At 36.9% G+C, this 19,825-nt stretch overlaps 2 protein-coding genes across 4 annotated transcripts; both read left to right on the forward strand.

Annotated features, from left to right (window-relative positions):
* Positions 1-838: 838 nt before the first annotated feature.
* LOC140758151 (uncharacterized) lies at positions 839-2,274 on the forward strand. Its single transcript, XM_073094222.1, has one exon. The coding sequence runs from the start codon at positions 1,009-1,011 to the stop codon at positions 1,927-1,929; it is 921 nt and encodes a 306-aa protein (XP_072950323.1). The 5' UTR covers positions 839-1,008; the 3' UTR covers positions 1,930-2,274.
* A 9,402-nt stretch (positions 2,275-11,676) lies between these two features.
* Positions 11,677-16,561, forward strand: LOC140758056 (uncharacterized). 3 transcript variants are annotated; one of them, XR_012104071.1, is made up of 3 exons: positions 11,677-12,390; positions 14,521-14,625; positions 16,167-16,561. XR_012104071.1 is itself a non-coding variant. In XM_073094059.1 (2 exons), the coding sequence occupies exon 1, from the start codon at positions 11,760-11,762 to the stop codon at positions 12,366-12,368; it is 609 nt and encodes a 202-aa protein (XP_072950160.1). In that variant the 5' UTR covers positions 11,677-11,759; the 3' UTR covers positions 12,369-12,390; positions 16,167-16,558. The 3 variants fall into 3 exon arrangements, 2 of the variants coding, with proteins under 2 accessions (XP_072950160.1, XP_072950158.1); XM_073094059.1 differs by lacking the exon at positions 14,521-14,625 and having other exon boundaries at positions 16,167-16,558; XM_073094057.1 differs by lacking the exon at positions 16,167-16,561 and having other exon boundaries at positions 14,521-14,802.
* The last annotated feature ends 3,264 nt before the right edge of the window (positions 16,562-19,825 follow it).

Raw genomic sequence — 19,825 nt, forward strand, 5'->3', positions numbered from 1 at the left:
GTTTGTGCATAAAATTTTTTAAAAATAACTTATACACACATTTTAATAGTAAATTAGGGATATTTATAATTTTATTCATATTTTGTTGTTTGATTGTAAAGCGTAATAATTACCTTGAATAAATGTATGCAAAAATTTATGTTTGATTACTAACTATGAATAAATATGTTAATTGAACTAAAAATATTACTTAAAACCTGTGCATAATTTTATCACTCTCTATGTATGATAAGTGGAGTTATAGAAAATACCTAATCATACCCTATCATTTGATAGACTGATATTATTTAACTTAGCCATCATGCTAACTTAATTATATAACCCAATTGGGGCTCCTCAGAAACACACCGAGACACTAATTTTAATCAAAATATGATTAAAGCAAGCTTCTAAAGTGCTAAAATTGCATTCAAACACTGAATTACATAAAATTTATAAATTTTAAACTATTATTATTTAATTTCAAATTTCATATTAGAGGAGTGAGATAAGAGAAATTTAGTAAATATAAAAATATGTTTTAAAAATAGATGAGATACTATAAAGTTTTTTTCAGGTGTTTGTCAATTAAACTTAACATACAGTGTTAATCTGTATATTTTTCATAAATAGGATGCTTTATTTGTAATATAGTTAAAGTATAGGGTGTTATTTTTAATGTTCTTATTTTACCTAGCTCTGAGTTCCAAGCTGAAGCAAATAAAAGCAGTGGAAGTTTGAAAAAAATAGAAAAAAAGGTGTTCTAATTACAGAGCTCCTCCCCACATCGTCTTTTTACTCTGCAAGAATTAAAGTCTTTTTTTCCTCACTCCAATGAGCTTAAAGAATTCATTAATGTGCTCTCTCCACTGTCCCCAGCTATGAGAAAAATGATTGGAGCTTCCAATCTCTCTCTCCCTTATTATTATTATTAGTATTAAATTGTTGCAATATAGAGAGACAATAGTCCATCTCTCTCTCTTATGTATACCTTCCAATCTTTCTCCTATTCTCAACTAAGACTTTGAGATGCAAGACCCATTCCCTATCCCTTCTTGCTTCTTCCCAAGTGAGCAGCTCTCTTATGACCCTTCTTCCTCCTCCTCAGCCAAGTCAGGCCAGTCCATCGTAACCACTGTGTACAGGACCAAGATTGCGGGCCAATGTAGATTGATCACCATCACCTGGTGCAAAGACTTGCTTGCTCATGGTTTCTCAGTTGCAGTGGAGGGATCTACCAGCAATTCGCCCACTGATTCCAACGCCAACACCTGCAAAGTGGAGCTCAGGCCGTGGCACTTCTGGCGGAAGCACGGCTCGAAGAGGTTCGTTGTCGACGACAAGCCGATCGGCGTGTTTTGGGACCTGCGAAGCGCGAAATTCTCGCGGGAGCCGGAGCCCCAGTCGGGCTTCTTCGTCGCCGTGGCGTCGGAGGAGGAGGTGGTGCTCCTCCTGGGCGATCTCAAGAAGGAGGCCTATAAGAGAACCGGGCTGCGGCCGGCTTCCATCGACGCGATAATGGTGTTGAGAAAAGAACATATCTTTGGGAAGAAGAAGTTTGCAACTACTAAGGCTAAGTTCCACGAGAAGGATACAAGCCATGATATATCCATCGAGTGTAGTAGCATTGGAGATCATAACACTGATCCGGAGATGGTGATAAAGATCGATGGGCATTCTTTTATCAGCGTGAAGCATCTTCAATGGAAGTTCAGAGGGAATCAAACGATCACCATCGGGAAAGAGAGAGTAGATGTGTATTGGGACGTTTATGATTGGCTCTTTAGCCCCGGATTAAGGCACGCCTTATTCATCTTCAAGCCGCTGCCGCCGATCGGTTCTTCGTCGTCGACGTCTACTTCGCTGTTGAGTTTGATCGAAGCCAGCGACGCGAATGTAAGTGGGTCGTCAGGATTCGGCTTGTTTCTTTATGCTTGGAAGTTAGAATGATCCGATCCTATTTCTTCTTCTTCTTCTTCTTCTTCTTCATTTCATGTCATTTGTAGCAAATTCTACAGTCCAAGAGAATTAATTTGAAAGGTTTGTTATGTTTGCAAATCTTTTACAGCACTTTTGCTTGCATTCCAATTTGCAACATCCTAATAGATAGACAAAAGGGATGAAGATTAGTTTCTCCATGGAAGATAAGGTGGTGATGAACTGTTAGAGAGAGAGAGAGAGAGAGAGAGAGAGAGAGAGAGAGAGAAAGAGGAAATGGTGGAGAGCACATGGGAAATGGAGGTGGGCTCCAGATTTCAAAGATGGAATTAGATAACTTTGTACAGCTGGTCTTTGAAGCAAGGGACAAGACGAACGATGCCAGATTGGATGCACATCAGCATGATGTCCTAATTATCCTCTCTATTATTCCAGTTTTACTTTTGAAGAATAGAAACCTATAAGTATTTCTCAGACTCAAATCTTTAATCATCACAGTAGTTTTGACTTTGAAATTTAACATTTCTACCCTTTCTTCAGTTGACAATTTAAAAGTGCCAACCAGATGGTTAGGATGAATATAATAGCTTCAAATACTGACACCACCTTTTGTTTGTTCTTTTTTAATCCTTATGAACAAAGACTAACTAACTAACTACTAGCTTCTAATATTTCTTTGGCCTGGTTCATTTCAGGAATTTTTTTTTTAAAATTTCAGAGCTAAACATCAATCTACTTTATTTATAATAATTTTATAAAAAAAATACTTTTTTTTTCTTTTTATTTTACTTTATATCATATAAAAAATAATTATTGTATATAAGAATGGTTGCACTTAAAATAAAGACCTCATTTTAAGTATAAAAAAGAAAAATAATGATTCTAAAATTAATTTTATTCTTAAAATGAACGAGAGGCCTCAATTAATTATTCTATGGCACACAATATTGTTGTCAGCTCTCCCATTGTATTCCCCTTTCACTGGTCCCAGAAAATGTCAAACAATGTTAGCTACACCTGAATGTAGTAAGATGCCCAAGAAGCTGTCAGATTCCAATATGGGAATCCCATGGCAAAATAAAAATAAATCAAACCCCTCCCCCATCTTTCCATGACTGCATGTGCTCTTTGTCAGGTAGCTTTGGTTTGCTGACTCTGATGATCATGAATTCACTGCAATACTGCATCAGATTCTGCTACCCAATAGTGCTTCTCCAGTGTCTTTGTGGCTAAGTGGGTTTGTGCACAAAAGAATGTACCTAAAATATATTTGTTTCATAATTATATATAGTCAAATTATAGATTTAAATCTCATAGGCTTGGCCTAATTCTGATTCTATCATGTGCATTTCAAATTGAAGCACTTTTAACTCTTCAATAATCTGCTTCAAATTGTAACTCTCTGCTGCCAATAGTTAAGAGGGATGTTTATAGACTTAATTATAATAGAGGTAGTTTATTTATTTAGCAACTTGCTTATGACGAACAAAAAAAGTTGGTGCGAAGGAGATACATTGATTCTAGCATTTGCATAGCTAGTTTTGGATAAAAATCTAATATGTATTTGCAACTTGGTTTAAACAACAAGGGGGTTAAGTATTTAAGTTCAAAGTACATTTAGAGTATAATAAAATTGGGTCAAACTATATAGAAATAAAGTGTAATTATCCTAAGTGTAGGTGTCACGTATGCTATTCTATATAACATAACCGTTACAGACAGTGATTTTATCTCATTAGAAGTTGTTGACAGTTTTACCGAAAAACATATCAAGCTTGGCATTCTGCTAAAGATACCTAAAATACTTTGACCATGTTAACGGCTTTTACGGTCTTAAAATTACAAATTTCGATACCAATTTATATAGACTCTTCGAAAACAACTAAAACTAAACCCGAATCGCCTCAACTATCCCAAGGTATATTATTTGGTGTACAGACCTAGAACGGCGAAAAGGTCACTGTTGTCCTTGGTTTCTTTCACCTCTAAATTGCACATGGATTGCAAGGACTAAGAAAGGCTAGTCCTGCCTTTGTTGGGAGCACTTGGCCCTCTTTAGGCTGGTCCAATTGGTAGTGGTTAGGGTTGAATTCAAACAATAGGTTGGGCCCAGAGCTATGGTAGTTGGCGTGATCCCATTGTTCTCTATTAACTTCTCTTCTCATGTCTGCAATCACTAGGCAGAGATGGTGGATTCCAGCCAGAGCCCTAGAAAGTCCATGTGACCAAGCTGGATATCTTGTTCCCAGACCAACACAATAACATGCAACTGAGAGGCTAATCTTATTATTATATTTGAGATTGGACCCATGCCGTAGGGGGGAAAAAGGTGGAAGAATAATGGAGGATGTTGACTAATGCATTGGCATACATGTACGAAGAGACATTAGTTAATTTATACTTTTGGCTGGGGATGTATAGGAAGGATGGATTGGAAATCTATTTGGCTTTATTGGCATTTGTGACTTAATTGCTTGTGGATTAGTGGGAAAGAAGAGATCGATCTGAGTGTTGTACTTGTTAACTGATTCTGTTATCTTTTCAAGATATTGGCATTGGAGCATTGCTGCATTGGCATTCAAAGTTTCCTTCTTTCTCTCTCTCTCTCTCTCTCTCTTTAAATGGAATTGCAAGTGAACTGATATTTTATTTAAGGATCTAAAAGAAACAAGCTTGATATATAGAACAATTAAGGTTTCTCAAGAATATGACCATTCCTCTATCAGCTGAGAAGATGCACTTCTCTAGATTTTCATAGAAAAAGGAAGATCAAGAGGTGATTCCATGCACCATGAGCCTAACCATGAGCCTAACCACAGCATCAACATCGAGCTCTCCAAATAACGATATCAAAACCTGACCAAGGAAAAAAAAAATAGCCATTTGTGACTAGAGCTGTAAATCTAGGTTATTGTTTGCGAGCAACTCATTTAGCTTAAAATTTTGAGCCGAATATGAACGAGATTTGAAATCAAAGTATAGAAATCCTAGACTTATCTCGGTCACGTCCGGTTTTGATATAACAGAAATATATATATACAATACTGGTGTATACATATATACATAGTCGCACATTTACATCATTTGTGTATGTATACACTTGTATTTCTTTATACTTTACTTTGGAAATCTAACAGCTTAAAAATCAATTATTCTATCCATAAGGTTGCAATCTAATAGTCAGATTTTGAATTCAATATATTTCTAAACGCTAGCTAAGCTGAGCTCTAAATATGATTGATTATGAAATTTCAGCAAAGATATGAATCCCTATGAATCCCTAGTTTAACGAGCTTTAGAGATTTAAAAGTATAAATCCAAGTCAAAGTCAAAAGCTGAAAAATTAAAATCAAAACTGAATTGGTTTAGGAAAACAGAATCCTATTGAGTTAAAAAAAATGATTTAGAATCATAATTCAAAATTTAAAACCAAGTAAGAAAATGGAATCTACATACTCCTCCAACTAGGAAAACTAAAATTAAGTGATGAGTGAAAAAATAAGAGTAAGAAACAGAAAGCTGAGACTGAATAGGAAAAAGTAATACATGACAATATATGTTATCTTCTATTTATCAGTTTTTTGTTTACATTATTCGTTAGTTGTTTTTTTAGTACTTTAATATTATTCTAGTTAATTAAGCAACTAAATAATATCTTTTCGTCTATATATATATATATATGTATATATTTGGAATAGACAATTATGTACTATTTTTTCTTGTTATTGAACATTCTAAAATAGAACTATTCTAATATAAGAAAAGAAAAAGAAAAAGAATGCCGAGATTTTGCTCATTCTGTGCTCATACTGGACATGAGCACACTGAATTCATGCACAAGGGAGCATTGGAGGAGAAGGTTAGGATGGAATACCTTGCGTATATCCAACCACATCTACTGGAGCTTCTAAGACAAAGTTCTCCAACCTGAATGGATCAAACCACTCACTGAAATCTATTGTCAAGGGACGAGAAAGCACACCGGCGAGCCATTTTCACTCCTTTAGCTCACCATTGAAGGAACAAATCCCAAGAATGGTGCCTCTGGTGGACGTGTCGCATAGACATGCAAGTAAGGACTTGGTGGAACCTTACATGTCGATTTCCAAGGGTGATAATGGTAGCATTAAGATGGTTCCCAATGCAAGAGGCATGGCTCCTAGCGATCAAGCCAAAAGAGCTAGAGGATGTCATATTAGATGTTGAGAATATTGGGTCTCTCCTCTCCTGCTCTGGCAAGGCACCTTAACAATCTGACAACTCAACATGGGTCACTATCCGCATTAAAGAAGTGGCGTGCCTAGCACATGACCATTGGCAACCACCAGTGAGGTGCTATAAAACCGCTAAGCGGTCTTGTTGCCCAAAATCCATGCAAAAGATGCTCATAGCTCTAGAGATCATGCTAAGCTAATGTTCGAGGAACATGTTTTGTTCTCTATTCCAATACAGACCTCTTTGTCCAGCTAGGAGATCATCACATAATCTATTTGGTTAGGGCTTAGAGAATAGCCTCTGATGCCTTGGGAAGTGCAAGGCACTAAGCTCTCTCTCTCCTCTTAAGCAAAGTGCCAGTTGAACTCACTCTCTCAAGCCAAAGGTGGTCTCCTAGTACCAAATGATGTCGCGACGAGGGGGGTGACCGAATGACTATTTTAGCATGGAATTATCAAGGTGTGGAGTCCCGTCAACAATTCGGAACTTAAGAAACATCCTCCACAGCACCAAGTAGAAAATTGTGTTTTTGTCGGGGACCAAGTAAGGTTTGGCAAAAGCAAACATCATTATTTCTTTCCTTCTCAAACAATCTCATAGTTTGGCTGATGAAATTTTTTTCGAGAATTTGTGGCTTCTCTGGGATGATGAAACAAAGGTTGATGTTTTGAAAGATGATAATAACACCATTTTTGCCTACATGGTCTAACTGAGGATTTGGATAGGATTTTTATTGGTGTCTAAGACAACCCTCACCATTTTGATCATTCATCTCTTTGGGATAGGAATAATCAGTACATAGAAAACTCAAAGCTCCCTCTCTACTACATGGGTGATTTTAATAGAATATCTACTGATGCTGAGAAGGCTGGTGGCTTGCACTTTCAAACTTGTAGAAATAATAATTTTGTCGATTGAATTTGTAACTTTGGCCTCATGGATCTCGGCTTCTCTAGGCCAGCCTATATCTGGTCTAATTGAAGGAGAGCCAACTGCTTGATCAAGGGGAGGTTGGACAAGGCGTTGGCCACCCTAGAGTGGTGCTCGCTTTTCTATTCAGTTAGGGTCTTCTACCTACCAACAATTTGAGCGACTATAACCCGCTACTTCTGAGCACCTTCTCCACTTCCAACCATGGCAAGCAGAGATTTCGGATGGAGAACTGGTGACTCACCATAGAATCCTTTCCGCCTTCTGTAGGGAAGCTTGGGCCTCCACCTACAGCCCCAGCATACCACTTGGCCAAACTTGTTGGTTAGAAGATGGGTTAGAACTCACGATTTCTCTCCTAGAAAACATATCCAAGACCTTGAAAAAGCTATATTGGATATCCAATTTAATGCTCAGAACGATGAAGACTAAGCCAATGAGTGAGCCCTACGCAGCATACATGACAACCTCCTTCTCTAAGAGGAGACTTCTAGCACCAACGGGCTAGGGTGAGATAGCTGACATGGGGTGACCAAAATAAAATATTTTTTCATTCAATGGCTACTGTAAGAGAAAAAAAACTGGATCGATAGTCTCAAGTTGGAGGCTGGAGGATGAAAAATGGACCACTTGCCCCACAAGGATCAGAGCGGCTTTTCTGGATCATTTGAAGAAGATCTTCACCATTTTCACCCTCCCTTATTGCTTGTCCATCCCATCTTTGATAGAATTGAGTGGCCTAAGATCGATAGGGATGTTGTAGATAGTCTCTTTGCCATTCCTTTTGAGGATGAGATTTGATCTACTCTTAAGAGCCTCGCTCCCATCTGAGCCCTAGGTCTGGATGGACTAAATGTCAAATTTTTTTAATATTTTTGGGCTGACCTAAGGCTGACTATCTATGAGGTAGTGAGATCATTCTTCACCACTAGAAGAATGGATAAGGCTCTGAATAAATCCAACATCATCATCATCCCAAAGGAGGCTCTAGCAGTTGTCAGCAATTTTCAGCCTATCAGCTTGTGTAATACAAAGTAATCTCCAAGCTTCTAGCTGCCAAACTAAAGCCGCTGCTTAATCCTCCAATTTTATGTGCCCAAAATTTTATTATAAATGGTAGACAGATAATCGATAATCAAGTTCTTGCACAAAAAGTGATAAACTACCTTAAGCGTTCTCATAGGAAGGTAGGATCTTTTATGACCAAGGCTAATCTCTCTAAAGCCTTTGACTACATGGAGTGCAGCTATATCTATGACCCACTGAAAATCTTTGACTTCCCAGGCGAGTTGATAGAATTGATCAAATCGTGCTTATCGACAGCAATGATGGCGATGGAGGTAAATATCATCATGGATGGCTACTTCTCTCCGACTATAGGCATTAGGTAAGAATGCCTGCTTTTACCTAACCTATTCATCATAGGTTCAAATGTTCTATCTCTGCTCTTAGAAGATGAGATGAAGAATGCAAAGAATCAAAGGAATAAAGATCACGAGAGGAGCTCCACCTATCTCACACTTGATGTTTGTGGACGACTTGTTGATTTTTGGAAAAGCTAACGTGAAGGAGGCAACTAATCTAAAGGCTTGCTTGGAAACCTATTTCACCTAGTCGGGTTAGGCCATTAATATGGAGAAGTATATAAATCTCTTCAGCTCTAAGATAGTAGCTAGTAGAAGTCAGATACTTGTTTTACTCAAAATCAAAAGCCTTAATAAGAATAATACATACCTAGGCAACCCAATGTTGCTACCTTGGATGTAGATCGAAGCCCTCAACTTTGTGGTAAACAAGTTCAAAAAGAAGCTTGAAGGGTTGAGGGCCAAATAGCTCTCACACGCGAGAAGATAGTGTTAATCAAGATAGTGCTTAGCTCCATTCGAATTTACTACCTGGTAACTGTTATCTTCCCAAAATCTGTTACAACTAAGGATTGACTTAGGAAAGGAGTCTACTAGGTAGTTAGCAATGGAGCTTCAGTTTCAATCAAAGATGAATCTTGAATTCTATAGTTCAATCTCTCTAACCTTCAGCTTCCGAACGAGATTACGAAGGTGAACCATCTTCTCCTTGGAGACGACTGGAACCAAAACATGGCAAGCTCTATATTCCTAAAGGATATGGCAGCTACTATTCTCAATAATAGGGTCAATCAAATCTTAGTTAGCATGCCGGATAAGCTCTTTTGGAAGCACACCCCTACTGGAGTGTTTACAACAAACTCTTTCTACAAAGAACTATGTTCAACGGAAGGGGCCTCTTCTTCTAACTATGAAGTCAGTCGAAAACTCTAGCAGGTGGTTCAGTGCAACAACAATGCCATCCTAAGAGTAAAGACCTTTCTTTAGCATTATCTCATGGAGGCGATCCTTGTGCTCATGGCCCACAAAAGACATATCACTTGCCCAATCTACAAGGTAGACATGGAAATTGTGGAGTGTATGCTTTTGGAATGTAATGTGGCTAGGGCAATATAGTTCTTGTCTACCTTGGGTCTTCAGATAGGCCATTGTTTGAGATTGGACACATGGCTGCGTGATATAAGCGAGCTTATCTCGTTCGATCTTCTCACTTATGCTTTCAACCTGATAAGGAAGCTTTGGGAGGCATGGAATAGGGTGGCCTTCAAAAAGAAAGGAATCAATTTAAGAAACGTTCTAAAAGAAGCTAAGAGACTCATAAGGCTAGCTAATGCATGCCTGAAGAACTCAATGCTTGTCGCTTAGGTGGTCGAGATTGTCGAGGTCCCCTCGAGAGGAGAAATAGTTTGCTGGGTGGACGTTGCTTGGAATTGGGGTCACATAGGTGGAGTCGGAGTGGCGCTTTATAGGTTCCCGACTAAGTTCAGCTCAGGCAAGTCGCTTTTCTAGAACACTGTGAGAATCTCCTTGTCGGGGAAGCTGTTGCCATTCTTGAATGGTTGAAAGAGATTGGCAAGACAGGTAGCATCGGTTTGCGCTAGGTTTTTAGTGATTCACAGAAGGTGGTTAATGCAATCAATGGCAAGGATGGAGCGGCTAACTAGAATATCATGACTATTATTCAGGAATGTTTAAAATGGATAGGAATGTTTCTAAGTGTTAAGGTGTGGTTTACAAACAGGGCCAACAATACTTTAGCCCATGTGTTAGCTAGTTTAGCATATAAGATCTGGATTGATCCACCTAGGGATTGAAACTATAATCTTGTCTATGAATGAGCTACTCAGTCTAAGGACTTTTCATAAAAAAAAGGAAAGAAAAGAAAAAGAATCAAGCGATCAATATTTTGTTCACAAATTAGACATGAACAATTAGATTAGAGGTCAGCAGAATTTGCTCTTTAAACGTGCATGTATTATATTAGATAAACCAATTGACAAAAAAAACTTATTACACTGTGAAATTTAACCTTAATTAAGTCGATGAATTCATATAATATCATTAGCTAGATTTCAATCCTTGGAACATTATTGACATCCTATCATGTTGATAGTCTCATTAAGCTATGAAATATCCATACAATTAGGGTGAAAAAAAAATTATGCAACTTACCAATGTTTAGTGAATCCAAAAGTACCTTTCACATTGCTCATAGACACTCTGCATAATGCTAACGTTTCAGTTATATACTCAAATAGAATGATATAACAACTTACCAACACTTATTCTTTCACTATTTTATTGTCATCCCCACTATTAATAGAATGGTTGTGAAATGTTAGTTGGTAAGTTTTATTTATGTTAAATATATGATGTCATTATTTATATATTATCAAACAACTTAAGCTTTTGAGTTAAATTAGACATTATTTATTGTTTAATTGTAATATTTAGCCTAACAAACTTTTTTTTCTTTTAATTTTTTTAGAAAGGCCTAATAAATCCAACTCTCATTAATATGATTTATGATTTAATTGGGACACCATAATTTTTCACTATTTCTAGAGAAAAGAAAAGAAAAGGCTAAATATGGCATCTCTGAATAACAAATTGAATTTCTCAACATTAACCTAACTTATTTTTTATTTTTAGGGTTATATGATTTTCTATATACTATGTTATATTTAGATACGTTTATCTAGATATAGTATGAATACGACACTAATACGAGACAAACCTTTAACTTATATTGATAAAATAAGATAAAGTAGATTAAAAAAAAGACATACTTATGATAAGGGTGATCTAAATTGGAAATAAATTTTGCTTCAAATTTAGAATATTAATTATCAAAACCACACTACCAAGTTATCAACAGAGTTAAACTGAGCAACCTTAAGCCATCACACTCTCCTTTGATTTTCCTACGATCCACGCACCACCTCGGTGAAAGGAAAGGTACCAATTTCATGCTATTATTTATAGAAAAAACTATTTATTATTTTGGTGGTTCGACTTAATGATTTAGTTTGACTCGACTTTATTGATAATTTGGCGATACGGAGGTTTGGTAGAGCAGTGGTCAGTGACATGTTTTGTTAGGAGCAATGTTTAATTTAAAATAATAGCTCGGCGGCGATGCATACTGTTTAAAATTTAGATTAAATAATTTAATATATTGGATAAATTTGGTAGAGTATAAATTCTTTTGTATTTAAGAATAATCAGTCCTTTTCGGTTGATAGTCATATTTCGGGCTATTGAAATAAAAAATAAACTACCGGAAACCGCTACAGCCGCGGCTCGGTGCCCTATCGGGTGCCGCCGTTACAAATGGAGGAAGATTCTACGCCCACCGCGGACGCCACCCTCGAACTCACCCTCCTCTCCGCCTCCGACGTCCTCAAGTGGGGGCCCACCTTCCTCCGCCAATCGAAGCCCTCTCTCCTCGCCTGGGTCGACCCCGCCCTCAAGGTTTCCACCAAAACCCTAAACCCTAGCTCCAAGCTTCATCTCCCCCTCTCCTCCCAAGTCCTTCAAAACCCTAACTCCTCTTACCTCACCCTCCAAATCCTCTCCCCTCGCCTCCCATTCCGGTCCCCTCACCCCCTCGCCTCCGCCGCCGTCCCTCTCTCCTCCCTCCCCGCCACCGGCGGCATCCTCGATCTGCCGCTCCGGCGGAAGTCCGGCAGGGCCCATGGTTGCATCCGACTCGCCGTTCGGGTTCTGTGGTCGCTAGGGCCCTCGAAGCCGGAGGAGGACGCTGGAGAAAGTTTTCCGGCGGACGAGTGCTTTGTGGTCGAGCCAACCGCGCCTCCTTTGCCGCCAGCATTGGCGGCGAAGACGCTGCAGTGTGGAGCGGCGAGGAGCTTCTTGGTCGGTTTGGCAAGCGGAGTTGTTGCGGTTGTCTTGGTGGGCGCTGTTGGGCTTTCAGAGACTTGAAGGTGGTTTATGGTTGATTCTGGTGAGTGTGGATCTATTTCTTTCTCTTTCCCTCCCAAAGATCCGACTTGTTTTAGTTTGGTCGAAAGTTTGGGAAGGTTTTGATATTGTGGATGTACAAAGGTGGGAACTTTTGATAGAGGAAATGATAAATTAGTGCCCAATTTGGCGATTTACAATGTCTTTTCTATATTTAAATTTATATCTATGACAGGAGGAGGAAGAAGCTTCTTGAGGGTTTGTCTTGCAAGAGTATATATATTTCTAATTTGACAGTGCTGCAGTAAAAGTCGATTCATGTTTTAAAGTTTAGAAGTTTTGATTGGAAGTGATCAGAGAGATAGGAAATTATCTCCTTTTTAGGGTGAAAATTATGAAGCTATTATATCTTCTTTTCAAGATTTTTCTTGTAAGGTAGTACATGGTGGTGCAAGTAATCATCTTGATGAGGCATTATTATAAAATTTACCCATGTTTCATTATGAATTAAGTGCCTTTAAGGCGCCCCAGTGCAACTGTGAGGAGACTGTTTCCAAGATTATGATATAAGTGTTAAAGAATTAAATTTAGATAGTTGTGCCATATTATTGATATGGAATCTTTTTAGGGATAACTACATCTGGACCTCCTCGGCTATTGTGAAATATCATTAACACCCCCTGAACTTCTTTTTGCTACAATGTCTCTTCAAACTATGGGCAAAATTGAAAATCCTAATGCCATTTCAGGAATAACATAATTACCTCTGCACCTCTGGCTGAAGAGCACACAGTTGGTTAAATTTCACTTATATCTGCAATTTCTAAAATGCTCTGAACTATTATCTAAGTTGTGACAGTTCCTAGACCACCTTTCCCCTTTCATCTTCTTCACAAACCCTCTTGATTTCTTTGCTAGAGCCCGTGATCTAGCTCTTCATCTTGTGCCACAATTAGTCCTAGAGGACTATCTCCACTTCAATTTTTTTGGAGGAAGATTGAGAACAAATGGTGGGAAGGAATGGCGAGAAAGGAGGAAAAGAGAGGGGGAAGGAGCTATTTTATATAGAGCAAATTACCTTTTGTTTCCCTACAAAGAAGAGCATTTAGGTGCAATTACAACATATGGAGGACCATGTGCATGACACACCATTAGAAAGGGACAACAGACTAAAGAAAGGTGCTATTTATTACAAATCCATATTTCTAGAGGGACATTGTATCAAAAGGAAAACTTCATGGGGTTTTAGTAATAATTTTTAATAGTTTGGAGGGCTGAGGTTTAATCATCCCATCATTTCTTTTTTGGTTGTACTCTATATCCTTCATTGCTTGGTTTCTATTGTGTCTTATCTGAGACCCTTTTCTCTATCTTGTTCGCTGGTGCTGTCATGTTGTTTCTATCTATTAGTTAATTAGCCACAACCTGTTCACCACTAGGAGTTTGCAATTGTAGCTAAAGTTCCATATTTTGGCCTAGAATTTATTTGATGCTCATAATAGGAGATTTTTCCTAATCACAAGGTTCATTCCTTCAATCTTAGCAAAGTAATACTGCAGAAAATTGGCCATATTCAGCTGTTTATAATTTGACTGATATTTTGTTACAGAAACTAAGACTAGTTTATTAGGTTTGGCCATATAATAGCCATCAACAAATCTTAAGTTTCTCAAGGAATAACTGCGGGCCACATATTTACATTATTAATGAGAAATGAGAAAGCTAAGGGAAGTTTTGAATCTTGAATTTTTTTTTTCCCTTCTCATTCTACTTTTATTTTAAGCAAATATTAGGAAGCTTCTTTTACAAACAGTCATTACCTTAAAAGGTTTAGTACTTAGACTGAAAAATCTGTACAACAGTAATGGAAACATCTACCGCAAAAAACAGCAGTTCCTCATTTTATGGTTATACATGAGCAGTAGTTATCAAGAACAATAATCAATTCATTATCTTGAGCTGGAGCATAGACAATGCTAGACCTTACGTGTTATCTCTGAATAGCTTTGTAAATCTTGCTGAAGAACATGGATTTATCATAGGATTTCTTGATTATTATCTGTAAAGCATGAACATGTCATGGGCATACAGTAAGGAGATTAAAATTTCGGGTTTCCTGTACTACTTCTGAGTGCAAAATTGTAAACCTTTTACAAAGCTTGTAATTTTGTAGATAGGAGGATGGAACTTTACTATGGGCTTCCCTCATATCCAACATAGTAGGAGATTTTGAGTCTGGACTCTTTAGCAAGATTACAATGATTTGCTGACTAACAAGGTGTTCTACCAGAGATGCTTTAATTTTATTTTGTTCCTTACTAATTAGCAATTACTATGTAGAGTTTGAAAAAGTTTTGATGTTGTCAAGATTGTATAGTTTATGTATTAAGTGAGATGGAAAACCCTACCTATTAGGTGTAAAATCATGCTATGCAAATATTTTCTTGTGAGCTAACCAAGATTTTGATTTTGTGAAGATTACATGCATGAGGCATCATTTATTATCAATTCTGTAGTGAGATTGGCATCCTAGATTCCTACATTTAAGAGTTGAACAATAAATACTATGCAAGTATTTTCATGCCTTGCAGTTCCGAAGTCATTGATTCCTTCACTGTGAACTATATTTCTTCATATTGGGTGATATGGTTGGATGTTGAGTTGCATTTGCTGATACTAGATCAAAAGCACTTCCTGAGGGGTGATAAGTTGGAGTTGGAGTTTCATTTGAAAATTAACTGAAAATCACTTGTCTTCACTGTGGGGATACCAGTGAAAATAATATAATTTGTTTTAACATTGTCATCTCTATCTCTACCTAGATTTCTTATAGGTCAAATCTGCATAAGAGTTTCTTCTGGAAATTCTGAATCCGGGTTGCTCCCACAAGACTCATTTGCTAGTGAGAACATACCTTCAGTCAGTTAAATGACAATTATCATTGTCTAGTTTGTCAAGTCTCATGTAGTCTGTTTATATCATGATTTTATGCGAGGGCCAGAAGTGGTCACAAAATTATCAAACAGTTTATTCAATAGTAGCTTTGCAATTTGCCTAAATATTTTGCTTAATGCATATGTTGGAGTTATATTATAAGCATTGGTTCAGACTTCAGAGTAACTCCTGTGGACATTAGCCCCTTTTGCTAAGTATATGCATGATATCGCACATTCTGAAATTTTTTTCTATGCATACATGATCAAATTTTAGAAGTCACTATGATGATTCTCTATTTTGTCCGCATTCAAGAATGTCTACTATTAGGATGTTATGCTGGAATATAAGGGGAATATCTATCTTATTGGGAAAATGCCTGTCCCACTAAATATTTTACTTATGTAATAAACTAATGTGGATAATGACCCCCCAAAAAGCATTATATATTCTCAATCAACTTGACTTGTAGTTCAAGTATTTCTGAAGAACAGCTATTCTTTTTCTTTTGTTAGGAATGGTGCATTCCAAACATTTACCTGTATGAATGTCTTATACAATTATTTTATGTCAGCTTATATTAACTTATGAGGTGATCCATAACACTATACCTGACAATCAGATTTGGAGAATCTGTTGGTTGTCTTATTTACATTGTATCCTTTAATCCAATTCTTCTGTAGATTGATGATATCCATATGAGATTTCATCCTTTCAAACTCCGCTTGTGCACTCAAAAACACCTCTCTGATTATTCATTGTAATAATAAAGTAGATACTTGAATTCAGATCTTTTTCACTTAGCAATGTATTGGTTCTTTATCTAATTCTGCAATGCCTCAAGTTTACTTTGTTATCAAATTCATTCATTCATAATCATCACAGAGACCATAGATCTACTGTCTGCGTGCTGCCCGATTCTTCAGTAGTATTGCTTTTATCAATGGTGTCATTCCAGCACTTTTTATCTGGGTGGTTGCTTCAACACATTAAAAGCTGTGTCAGCCAGTGTTGGTTCAGGATTTCTGATTCATTACTTCAGTTCTGACATAGAAGTTAAGAAGTTGCAGGATCATTATGTTGGATATTTTGCATGTAAGCTATGTCTGAAAAATAATAGGCTGTTTTGCTTGATGAAAAGGGTTGTACATATAATTAATGCAACTCTATTATGATCTGCTGGATTTCGAGTTGGCAAGACTAAGGAGTAAAGTTCTTTTGTTGAATGACAAGGAAAGAATGGGTTATGGATAAGAGGAGACACTACTCAAACTTAGTGTGATTATTATTATTCTGGGAAATTATTATTATTATTATTCTTTTGGCCAATTTTGTAGTTGTATGAGATTGTTCTAATGTAAATATTACATAGGGATATATGTCTTTTGAATATTCTTTCTCTAAGATTGGAGTTTTGCTTATCTTTTGAGTGGAGATTTTAAATATAGGATTGAATTTAACGTTCTAGCCCAATTATCACGTGCATCTCATGTGTTGCGTGAGCATGTGTGACGGTACATGTCACGTGGATGCTAACTTGACTCCCTGGGATCATGGTCAATGGGTCCATGTCCTTTGATAACCACACTGGGCTTTGTCAAGACTTGATCCTTATCACCGTTGTTGTTGCTCACTGTCATATTTGGAAGCGCCGAAATGAAATATGCTTTAACAATATCACAGAGCTGACATATAAGGTTTTGGCTCACACTTCGTTTATCTAAGGAATACCATGATCAGAAAGTCGTGAGGCTTCCAAAGCCCTGGATAAATATATATATCATACTGTTAGATCTTTTAATGGACGATTACCATATAGTTGAGTTAAATTAATTATAGATGTAAGATTTAAGTAAAAGTAAAAGAGAATCATATTTTAAGATCAAATTAGAGGTATATAGATATTTTAATTTTTTACCTTTAAAAATATTAAAATATTAACTCAGGATGTTTATGAAATATAATAAAAATATAACTTTTAAAACATTAAAATTTATGGGTCGAATGATTAAATAGTGTCTTTGATACATTTCTCTAAAATATTGTATATCTCTCAACTTATTTTAGTATGTAAAGATACAAAAGAATAAGCTCAAATTTGTATATTAGCTAAATATTACCTAATTTTGTATTGTTGGTGTAGAGTAAGAAATAATGTGACTAAGGGCATATAATAAACTTCTTATTCTTCATTTTTTTTTAAAGACAAAGGAAATTATATTAAGTGGTTAATTGGGTACAAAGTCTCCACCAGTCTGAAATTGAACAAATTCATAAAGAAATCCCCATCCCAAGTATATCCGAAGGCAAGGCTTTTTTTGTTTTTTTATGAGCCAATCAACATCAAGATTAGTTTGATGAGATGTATGAATAACTTTATAATTGTAAAAATTGTTAGTTAGATTTTTAATATTGTTGGTGAAAGAGGCAATAGACAATGGAGGTTGTTAACCTTTCTTCAAAATGCTAATCGAGATAGTTGAGTTAGATTCGAGCCAAACATTTTGATAACTTTTTTGGGTTGAACAGATCAGAGCTTCTTTTAAAGCCATTGCTTTGGCGATGAGGGCCGATTTATAGCGTCCACTTCTGCCACTTACAATTAGAGGCCGACCATTAGTCTGTCGGATTATGAAATCAACCCCACCAGCCATTGATCTGTTAACAAAAGAACTATTAGAGTACACTTTGATCCACCTATGAGGTTGATGGCTAAGTTTCATTTTACCAATATAAGCTAAGCACAATATTCATTTATAAGGGTTAAAGTTCTAATCCAAACCTTGCGAAGCTCTTCCCTTCTATTTGAGAAGGTGAATTTGTTTCGTAACTTCTAAATCTACCACAAAAGAATTGCATAGCAGCTCTGAATCCAGGCTTTGTCAGGATTAAGTAACCTATTATCCAAATGCATCCAAATATCATTAGACCATCTCTTCTCTAAATTGACTTGACTGCCCAGATGAGCTTTCAAGAAATCCTAGAGACTTAAGGCCACTTGACAGTAAAATAATGGTCGATGTTTTATGTTGCAAGAGAGCACACCGGGCAACTAGTATCCGAGGTCAACCTTATGGAAGATAAGTAGGCTTTAGTAGGCAGACAACCCCAAGCCATTTTTACAACAAGACGTCTGATCTTAGGAGGGACTCGAAGAGACCAAATATGCCTCCAATCATCATAGCAGTGAAAGATCTCACTATTTAGCTTAAGAAATCGATAAGTCGACTTAGAGGAAATGCAGTTGGTAGGATGGAGCTTCCAAATCCACATCATTGAGATTTCGAGTGGGGTAAGGATGGAGTCAATGTGCTCCGAGTAAACATATTCATAATAGTGTCATTATCCCATTGAATATTGACGGTGAGTTGGGAAACAAAAGTAACCGAGTGTCTAGAGTGCATATTGAAATAAGTCGGCTAATGGTCAAGGGGGATAGGACCCAACCAAGGATCCTTCCACACATTAGTATACCAACCATTTCTAATAAGCATAATAAAGCCACCTCTTGAATATTTTAATATAGAAAGAATAAGATGCCAGTCAGAGGAGCAATGCTTTGGTTTTCTAGGAAACTAAGGGTGTGGAGTACCATAGCGTGCAATTAGGATCTTAGTTTAGAGATTAAACTCTCCATTGAGGACCCTTTAGATGTTTCTAGCCATTGAGGAAACATAAGCAATATGCATATCTCTAATAGCCAGGACGCCGTCACATTTAGGCTTAGTGACGTATTCCCAACTCACTAAGTGGAGGCCAGATATTGAATTATTTCTGTCTTAGAAAAATTTATGGGCCAACTTTGATATATGGTTCACAATAGCAAGAGGACTCCAGGTGGAGGACGTCAAACATACGAGCATAAAATTAAGAACGAATTAATTAAGATAATTCGATCTGTTTATGTCAAACAAGACTTTTTTCAACCCACTAGTTTAATATTAATCTTAGAAAACACATCATCATGATCCATAATAAGTTACTTCTTAGGGGTGATTTTGGACCCTTGGTACTTAAAAGAAAACTGCCTTCCCTTATCCGCAAAGATGGGTGATGGTATTATGCAAAGTAAAGGGAGTCTTATTAGGAAAGAAAATTTTAGACTTTGATTAATTTTCATGTTCGTGATATGCTTATATTTATTAAATTGATATGATTCGATAGATATTAGCTTCACTCACGATATTGAGTTCATTAGAATGAGCCTATTTATTTAGTTGAGTTTGTTAGAAGCAATAAAAATAATTTTGCTTGCACACGTTCGCAAAAATGAGGAACACAAATTGTGCGTTCGAACATAATCGGGCCGTTCAAACGTTTGCATACGTTCGCATCAACAAAGAATAGAAATTCCACGTTCGAATGCGATCGAGCGCGTTCGAACACACCGTAGTAAAAGTGTGGGTTTTGTTAGGGTTTGTTAGAGTTGTTTAACTCAGTTGATGAGTCATTAAAGTGAGACTCTATAAATATGTGAAGGAAACCCTAATTTAGATTTATTTTGGATAATTGAATTGGCTTTGGACTATATCTCTCTCTCAACT

Source organism: Typha angustifolia, chromosome 3 (assembly GCF_048772165.1).
Source record: "Typha angustifolia cultivar Huaian chromosome 3, ASM4877216v1, whole genome shotgun sequence".
NCBI lineage: Eukaryota > Viridiplantae > Streptophyta > Magnoliopsida > Poales > Typhaceae > Typha > Typha angustifolia.